Genomic DNA, 10,301 nt, shown 5'->3' on the forward strand with positions numbered 1-10,301 from the left:
CGCGGTTCGCGTTAATGTGCAAGCAACACGGACTCGGGTGCGTGCTTGTTCAGGAAGTATAGTATCCCGCGCATGCGTATCACTGTCGCATCAGTGAAAAATCTTCTGCGAGCAGCAGAAACACGGCGTCCCCTGGATATGTGCTGAATTACACCATGTAATGAACATAAACGTAGTTGTCTCTCACTATGTTGTGCATAATAGCACCAAAAAAACAGACAAATTACAGCTATGCTCAGTCGAGTTGTATTCTCCATGTGTTTTCCGTTTGCGTTTGCGATGACGTAAGATCACTGCAAACGCACCTGGGTTCGATACAACTAATTGAGTGTGAAACCAGACCAACGCTGCGGGGGGCGCCGGGAACTAGCGTACTCGGGTTCGGACCGCAGCAAACGAACCCAGTGGAAAAACGCCCTTAATTTCCTCATCTTGATTGCCTACTTACAAAAAAAAAATAGGGGAAAATGGTCCAACGACCATTTTGATATGCAAATTAGAAGGTCAAAAACTCACCATTTCTCTTGGGAACCAGTTTTTTTGGATTCAGCACCCTTGAAATATGTAAAGTAGGCCGGTTCCCGACTTGTACCCATAAATGCTCCTCACTTTCACTTTTTGGGTACATCCCATCTAGACTATGAGTGCACTGTAAAAAATAAAATCTTAAAAAAACGGTCAATGACTGTCAGCTACGGCTGCCAAACAAAAACCGTAAAAATAAAATAAAATATCCTCATTTAAATTAAGTGCTAAAAACTTTTACAGACATTTCCCTTAAATGTTTTACAGGAAAAACACTTATTTTACAGCTATTTCCTGAATTATTATGATCAAACACCTTCACTGTAAAAAAAAACCCATAAAAAACAGTCAAATGACTGTCAGCAATGGCTGCCATACAAAAACCGTAAAATGAATGTAAAATATCCTAATTTAAATAAGCGCAAAAGACTTTATCAAAAATCGTCATTAATCTTTTGAACAGAAACACAGTTATTTCAAATATATTTCCAGAATTTTTTACAAAAAAACATGCAGTTAACTACATGCATGATTTGCTGTGACTATACATCACTGCATCAGCAACTACACAGTTACTGTCAGTTAAATAAAGCAACATGCAGCATATCATCAGTATTTCTTTGCTCATCCTGGACTGAATCTCAGGCTCTACTCTTCAACACAATGGTGGCACACAAAACTCACCATACAGAAACACTTTAAACCCTGTAACGTAAACTGTATATATGACTCTGGGTCAATACGAATTAGCTCAAGGATATAGGGAATTTGGAATTATTAATAATCATAACTCATGGTCATAATTCATAAATCGCATATACATTTACTTTATCAATTATCGAGATTACCTTGTTCTGTAACTGGTCTAGTCATCAGTCATTCGTCCAGCGAATAAATGTAAGATTATCACAGTCAAGAAGGGGTATCCCGTTTATAAACTCCAAGAAAATGTATCTTCTGGCCGTGAACATAAAACTTTCTGGGTTTATGAATTAACACTATAAAGCAGTCTATAATATCGAGCGTGTAGCTTAATTAGATCTTTTGCATTTTCATTGACTTTATAAAGATGGATTTTCAAATACAGAGACTGTCAAAGTATGAATGGGTTTTAATAAATGTCAAGAGTTATTACATAAGCTACAACTATAAACGTACGTAAACATGCAAACAATAAAACAAACAAACATTTAAACAAGAACATAAGAAATAACGTGATCAGAGTGAATGAAATGAAAGAGAGAAAATAAGGAGAGAAAGAGAAAGTAGCTGGTAATTATTACAGACAGAAACCTAATTTCAATAGACACCTGGAATCAGCTTTTAGAATGATCAGTAGCCTACTTGCAAGTTTGTTCTCTGTTCGATGCTGAGAGGCAGGAAGCGCGGACGGTGTCCTGTGGGTGCTGCGTCTTCTGGTGTCGCGGGAAGCTTAAAAGGCTCACTGAATGTAACGTTACCGAGAAAAGTCAGATCATTTCCCTTGTGGAGGGGAAAGGCGCGTATGAACTTAGTTGCAAAGAACGGCAGGGCAGCTCCTACATGGCGCGGAGGTATGTGTCCCAGAGAGAGGGAGGCCAAGGCCTGTTCCCCTGGTTCAGTAGAGGAGAAGCGCTGCTCGTGGAGAAGATGACGAAGGTTGAAAGTGGGTCCGAGTTGAGAGCGAGAGTTGAGAGAGAGATCAGAGGAGAGGGTCTCTACTTTTAAAAGACATCTGCTTACGCCCTCTTTTTGGGACAACAGCAAATCGGATCTGCTGATCTGAAGCGGGAAAGAAGTTTCTTTGTTTGTGAAGAAACGCCTACTTTGACTCAAACATGTGAGAGATCGAATTTAACATTCATATCTAGAAAATATGGTATTTCCTAGAATAAATGCATATTATTGTACTTTTCAGTCAGGATTCGACTCAGACATGTTTTTCCCATTACATTGACACCTCGAATGACGTTTTTGCATGACAGAAATACAGGGTTACATAATTTCCTCATAATCACTAGCATAGTGATTTTGATTAACATAATAACGTTGCATAGATACCTCAGACATTATCTGGCCAATTATACACACATAAAAATACATATCAAAAACATTTGTAATGGCTATTAGATTTGGGTTCTTTGTAGGACTTTAATCTCATAGTCTGTGTCTGATAGGAAAGACTTTTTGTGTGTGTGCGTGTGTGTGTGTGTGTGTGTGTGTGTGTGTGTGTGTGTGTGTGTGTGTGTGTGTGTGTGTGTGGCGTAAAAGTCACGCGGTGCTGCGGTTTCAGCACTAGGGAATTGACAGTTATCTGAGAGGGTTTATTCACTGTCCAGTGCAATGGAAACAAATGGACATTACAAAGTCTTATACTTTCTTTACTTTGGAAAGTTAGAAAATGTCCACTTACTGCACATATTTCAGCCACCACCTTCTTGGGAACAGATACAAGTGTTGGTGTATTATGTAAAAGTGCACAAAAGAGGAAAACACAATGTCATTACAATGAACTACACTCGGGAAAAATGCTCATGGCAAAATATTTTTACATTAACATAAGTTTATCAGTTTTCACTTTCACAAGTCAAAGCAATTCATCATTACTCAAGATTTAACAGTTGAAATGACTATACAGCCTTAATTTAATGCAGCAAAAAATATTTTACAGTGTAGGCTACTAAGATCTTCTTTTTTTTTCTCAGCCTTTTTCTTGGTTGCTTTTATAAACAGACAATCATTTATTTAACAGTGCCTTTTATAAAAGAGACTATAATATAACTAAAAATAATTACCATTATGTAGAATATTTTTGTACTTCACTTTTATTTGTTTCCATGTTCTAGTGTGGTGACTCTGACATTACAATGAACAAAGTAATTATGCAATTATTAAAAAACAAATATATAGGCTATTAAGTGATAAAAGACATCTAACATGGCCACTTCTAACGGATTTAAATTGTCTGCTACTTTTTGCCAGCCCTCTCTCCTGGCTTTTGCAGACTTTGAGGTGTTCCCTGGCGTTTTAATTAAACATTAAAATTCCGAATAAACTTCGACTATTAGTACTTGCTCTGCTGAGGAGAAAAACTCTTTGGCCACGCTGAACAGCCAATAGCAGCGTTGCTGATCAATGTTTCTACTATCGATATATATCCCCTTTTAAACCAGCGCATGAACGTGCAATTATCTCACTAACTCAATCCAGCGATACTAATCATAACCGGCAGGTGTGTTCGAAGAACCTAATTAGCCAGATCATGATTACCACGATGATATCATCTTGGATGTCTCATTTGATCTCGGATGTTTTAAGCAACGTACGAAGAACGGGCCCCAGATGATGTTGGTCACTTTTTAGTGATAATAATCATCATGTAGTTGCCTGCTTTATTGATACCTGAAGTGTAATATCTGATTAAGTCGTTAAATATTAGTTGTTAATTTTGCATGCCAATACTGCTATAGAAGATCCTGCAGTGCTGTGATACTCAGATTTTATGAAGTCATTATACAGAAAATGTTTTGACAGGATCATATAGACTCACTCAGACATCAAGAATCAGCGTATGAATCCAACAATGGTGACCAAGGCCGCCTTAATGCACGGGCTTACCTGGGCTGAAGCCCAGGGGCCTCCCAAGTTCAGGGGCCTCCCATGTTCAGGTTCATGATGAGCTGAAAAGGTCATATTGTTTTAACTTGTCAGATTTTGTCGCTGTATGTCGCTAGTCGCTTGTGGGCGTTGGTAGTGCTGTCGCTCTAATGTTATTGTTATGGTGCGTTCACACCAAACGCGAATAGAGCGTCTGGCGCGAGTGATTTCAGTGTTGTAAAGACGCGTTTACGCGCGTCTAGAGGTCCCGCGGCGCGAATGAGGCGAGACTGCTCGTCTGGCCACATCTATACAAAACACCACCACAAGTGATATTATACAACTATATCATTTTAATTTGACTAGGAATTAGGCTCAAAAGAAACAGTATGCTGTTGGGAGAGTGTTTTTATATCTACCACACAGCAGTGTTCAGAGATTAAATCATTTACTAGATTAACGATCGATCAATCTACAAATTAAACTCACTCATACTGTCATCAATTACTAAAACGTCATCCGAATTTGACAAATAGGCTAATACATTTTCTTGTCCCTAATAGTCAACATAATGCACTGTAAAAAAAAAACTGATGCTAAACTTGCATCATAAAACTACAACACTCGAACTATAAATGTATGAATTAAACTCACTGAGACTGTCGACAGTTTCTTTTCCATGCATCATTTTATTATATCCATGTTTGTGGTTAGTTACATCGCCCTTGAACTCTTCGGTCTTGCCGATTCACATGCAATTTCACTCGAGACGGTGACGGGAGCTGAGCTCCACTGAAAGGCTTCTTTCCTATTGGTCGTCGCTCGCGAAAATCGCTTCTCATTTGCATAAAGTTGAAATTTAGTTGCTGTGTGTGGTTGTTAAATAAAGTGTCTTGTGTTTATGTGCTCAGTGATATGTTAATAACAATATTAAAATGAAAAACAATATTTAAAAAAAACACTGTTGTAGGTCTCGAAAGAAACTAATGCATTTTGTGATGTAGATTACCTATAGATAGGCTATTACACTTTTTTTAAATGAGACTCTTTAAATTGAGGGGATGGGGGGCCTACAAAACCTCTCAGCCCCGGGGCCTAACATTAGGTTAAGGCGGCTCTGATGGTGACAATCACGATTTTTTTACAATGAAGGTATTTATTTGATCATAATAATGCAGGAAATACCTGTGAAATAACAGTGTTTTTTTGGTTTATTTAAATTAGAATATTTTACTTTAATTGTATGGTTTTTGTTTGGCAGCCATAGCTGCCAGTCATTTGACCCTTTTTTTACTTTTTTTTTTTTTTTTTTACATGAAGGTATATGATCGTGATAATTCAGGAAATACCTGTAAAATAACAGTGTTTTTCAGTTTATTTAAATTTAGGATGTTTTACTTTAATGTTACAGTTTTTTTTGGGGGGGGGGGGCCAGTCATTTGACCATTGTATCATTTGACCATTTTATCATTTAACTGTTTTGTTAATGTTTAATTACAGATTATATTACATTTTTATGTAATTTAAGAAAACAGAAAAAATACTGTATGAAAAATACAATAAATTTTCTGTATAAAAAATGTGAATTATTGGAATTTGTCATTAATGTTACAATACCTAAAATAACAGCAGAATTTTTATTTTACAGATATTATTTTTAATTTTACAGTGTTTTGAGTACAATTTAAAATTAAAGAAAATGATCGTCAAAAAATCACAGTTATTTTCTGTAAAATTAGGATTTTTTTTACAGCGTGGTCCTTGCAATGGCAAACTTTAGCAATAGGCAGTTGCTACGGTGATGTATGTGATTGCAAGAGAGCCAAACGTCTGTACGATGCTGTGGTTCTGAAATATGGCTTGTTACTATATGATTGATTGGGTACTCTAATTGGTTGCTAGGATGTAGATACACAGTCAAGACAAGTCAAGTCAAGTTTATTTGTATAGCGCTTTTCACAATACAGATTGTATCAAAGCAGCTTCACAGTATTAAATTAAAATAATACAACAAAGTTTGTTTCAAGAGGAATTTATTGATTGATAAAATTAAATTAAATATCCCCAAAATATCCCCAACTGAGCAAGCCAAAGGCACAGTTCACACAGTAATACTTTTAAACTGGATGCCTGCCCTAATCATAAGAGCTTACCCGTTACATCCACCAGTTGGAGTACCCTTTATCTCCACCTGAGGGCACAACTCCCCACTCCTTTTCTCTCCCGTTATGAACTACATTCCCCATAATGCATTGCCCGGACTCATTAGGATTTGATTCCTCCCACCTTTGGTTTATTAACTTGTTCTGATTTGCCTATTTAAGCTGTGTAGCCAATGTAGAATTTTCTTTGTTGTTTAGCTGATAAGGCAGCTGCCATATTACCTATCAGTATCAATTACCTCCCCTCGAACACAGATGAGCCAATGGCAGTTGAGTATTAGTTGCACGGGGACCGGAACTCGGACATCTCTTGGTGTCAGCGCCATTGAGAAACATTGGAAGAGCCGAAGCTCTCATCGGTTTGATGGTATTTATGCTACAAAAATGGTAAAACGATGTGCCAGGGGTACTTGTTGCACTGATTTCCGATATCCTGAGAGGATGGGTAATGGAATTTATTTTATTCCATTTCCTAAACCCAAACAAGACAGAGAAAAATGTCTGCTTTTGATGTGGGCGCAGTAACCTGGTTCCCTGAGGATTCAACACGAATTCCCGAACCGATATTAAACTGGTTAAATGTACATTTATTTAATCTTACCCTGCGGTACATGAACAGTGTTGATCCTGGATGTTGTCATCTGTGATCGTGATGACCGTAACATGAGGCTTCTCCCGCTCGCATTGTGATCTGTAAACCCTCGCTTCCAAATTAATCTTGTTATCCACCATATTTATTTTAAAATCTTTAATATATCCCTCCATGGCATATTTATGATTCACCTAAAACATTTTATTGTGTCATTAATTATTTATTTAGTGCATTCCGCCAGCTCCTGCGTCCTCACCACACGGATGCGTCGTGGTGCTCTTGTGAATGCGCGTCGGAGCATACGGAAGAGAAGAAATTGTTGAATAAAGTCGTTTTTTTGGCCGCACAAAAAGTATTCTCGTCGCTTCATAAAATTAAGGTTGAACCACTGTAGTCACATGGACTATTTTAACAATGTCATTCCTACCTTTCTACCAGCCTTCACACTGTTAATTAAATAGCTGTCAATGGATTGCAACAAGCTGTCTATTGTTATACGTATGTTTAAAGTTGTGGGATGTTTGCATTTTCTATAGTACACTATGAGACATATGGATGACCTGTTAATTATCATGTCTCTTGTGTCTTTTTGTTTCAGGAGAGGCAAAGTAAGAACAGTTCTTTTTCATGGAGGACTCAAGCAATGTTCGGCCAATCACACATTTTTACATACCTCTAGGCCAGATAAACCCCTAAAGGACATTTTAATGACTCTTAAACATGTCAAAACTCTCATGTGGCTCAGAAGGTACTCTGCACATTGACTATCTATATCACTTTATATCTCCATTTAAAACCTTGCTGCCTATTGTATATATCTGTTGTCTTTTAGTGGAAAACTTGCTGCAAATTAGGAGCTAGAAATAAGTGTGGTGTAGTTGCATAGCAACAATAAACTGTAAATCACTAGTAAAGGCACTTGTCTCATGTTTTTACAAGCTACCATGAAAATGTTAACCTGATCAGAAATATGTCACTCTGCTAACCCTAGATTAGTCTTATTTACAATGATCATATCCTTTGTTTGATTTTCTGACACTGATTTATTGTCTTATTTATATACATCTACTTATTAATATATTTATATACATCTGAAATAATAGCATTGTTTTTTTTGTTGTTGTTTTTTTGTTTTTTTGCTCTGATATAAAGCTGTCTGTCAATTTCACTGTTTACATGTTTTTCTGCTGTTGAACTGTACATGTACCTCTTTTGTTTTATTCATTCACAGAAAATATCTGTACTTTTTTGAGGTGTAAAAAGATTTTGTTTTCAATCAATGGTAAACTGGCCTTTTTACTTTTACTGACAGTAGATGCAACTGGAGTGAAGATAATTCAGGTTTTCAACTTATTTAACAGTAAATAAGTGCTGATTCTTGTTCTTTGCACACATCCAATACATAAAATTATCTATTTCATAGAAGCAATATACCAAGAGTGCTATTCTGTTTTACAGATATTCCAAATTGTAGTCTTTGATTTCTACTGGCAACCGTATTTGACTTTTGTCTGCTCAAAAATCTCAAGACTAAGATCTGGGCTGCGTGTCCCAAAAGCATAATAAGCCTAAATTGATCGTAAACAACATTGGTGGCAATTGTTCTATGATCAACTTAGGCTTATTATGCTTTTGGGAAACGCAGCCCTGGTCACTTTTGTTTTATGATGCACTAGTTTGCATGACTATGAATAGATTTGTTTGTGCGATAAGGTTCTGAGCAGTCATTTGCATAAGGGAGCAGCACTTTTTTTTCATCAGATTGAACAGACATAAAGTGCCTTTCTTTGCTTCCTTCCATTATGTAATCTGGAATATGCCAGCTATATACAGATATCATGTCAAGATATATAGTTTAGGTAAAAAAAAAAATATATATATATATATATAATGTGAAATCTGGCCAGGTCATTCCCAATTTTTAGACAAATTAATCAAACAGAATTTTATTAATAAGCTTTAAATTTAGTATTTATAATAAGCTCTAATTTTAGTTTGGGATATGTTAATTGTAAGAAATAATAATAATTCAGGATATATAGACAATAAGTCACACAAGTCTCAAATATCTTTAAAATGACTTTAATGATCAGCAGTAACATTTGAGATGAACACTGAGCAGCCAGGTAAATATATCTTAACTCTCAAAACTGCTCTATTATTTTAATAGAGTTTAAAAATCTTTCTTTAGAGCCTTAATGTTTGTGCTTGAGTGATCTTTACTGGTCAAACACTTTAACCACTGTGTTGATGACAGGTGTGATGGAGAGACCCAGGCTCAAATTACTGTCTGGATGATAAATCATTGTCACAGAACCAGGAATGTTTTAATCACAACACTATGTAGCAAACATCTACTTCACACCAATGAGGAATCTTTCTACATTTCTCTTCATACTGTGGGGAATATCCATTGCTGTATGTGTGCTCTCAATGATATTTCTTTTAGGACTTGAATTGAATTAGAAATACTTAATTGCTGATGTTAAGGCCCTCTGTAAATAATCAAATTATCTAGTTGGTCAGTTCATTTATCATTACTTCAATAAACCTTTTTTATTTTTTTTATTTTTTTTTATAACATCTAAGGGTCAAGCCAGAAATGTCAGAGCATTACACTGTTCTTACTTAAATGTTCAGAGCCACCTATTCTTACTCTATCTGTGGACACTGATTGCTTAGCTAACAGGACTGAGGGTTAGGTGGACTCCTTTTCATATTTGCTCATTTTGGTTACTTAGTGCTGGGAGCCACCATATTCCAATGGCTGGAGAAGAGAAATGGAGAACAAACAGTTTCAGTGGGAGTCCCTTTATTTTTAAATCAAGAATTTATATGTTTAATACTTTGTTAAGGTACTGTGCAGCAGTAATTCAGACTGATCCTGTCATGTGAAAGCAAACATGGTTATGGAAACCTGGCCCCCAGTACCATGTTGGGGCAGGTGTTCTGTGTGTTTTATGCCCTGTGTGGGATCCCTCTTAATCTGGCCTTTCTCAACCTGGGGTGCATTTCTCGTACAAAGACCTAACTCAGTGCTTGCAATTAGCCTTATGTAGGTTATTTACCATTATTATAGTCAATTTACATAAACAACAGAAAGCCTTTATTTTTATTTATTTTTTATGTTTGAATCATCAAGGGTTCCCATTTACGTCATCCGGGGTTTCCTTACGCATTATGCACATTTTTAGCTCCCGTGTATTTCTGGGCTGATCCCTCACATTTCTCATGATCATCCTTAGCCCATGAGGCGATATCTTGCATGGAGCTCCAGACCGAGGGCGATTGATAGTTATTTTGTATTTCTTCCATTTCCGAATAATGGCTCCAACAGTTGTCTCCTTCTTACCAAGCTTCTTGCTGATGGTCTTGTAGTCCATTCCAGCCTTGTGCAGGTCTACAATCTTGTCCCTGATATCCTTTGACAGCTCTTTGGTCTTGCC

At 36.7% G+C, this 10,301-nt stretch overlaps 1 protein-coding gene across 2 annotated transcripts in view; it reads left to right on the top strand.

Moving 5' to 3' along the window:
• Nucleotides 1-8,697, top strand: part of kif6 (kinesin family member 6) — a 166,574-nt gene extending 157,877 nt beyond the window's left edge. For both annotated transcript variants that reach the window (XM_082143467.1, XM_082143468.1), the window contains one exon: nt 7,454-8,697. In XM_082143467.1, the coding sequence (XP_081999593.1) occupies nt 7,454-7,467 (14 nt within the window). In that variant the 3' untranslated portion in view covers nt 7,468-8,697. The remainder of the gene's footprint in view (nt 1-7,453) is intronic.
• Nucleotides 8,698-10,301: the final 1,604 nt, after the last annotated feature.

The sequence above is a fragment of the Leuciscus leuciscus genome, assembly GCF_965113295.1.
Source record: "Leuciscus leuciscus genome assembly, chromosome: 17".
Taxonomy (NCBI): domain Eukaryota; kingdom Metazoa; phylum Chordata; class Actinopteri; order Cypriniformes; family Leuciscidae; genus Leuciscus; species Leuciscus leuciscus.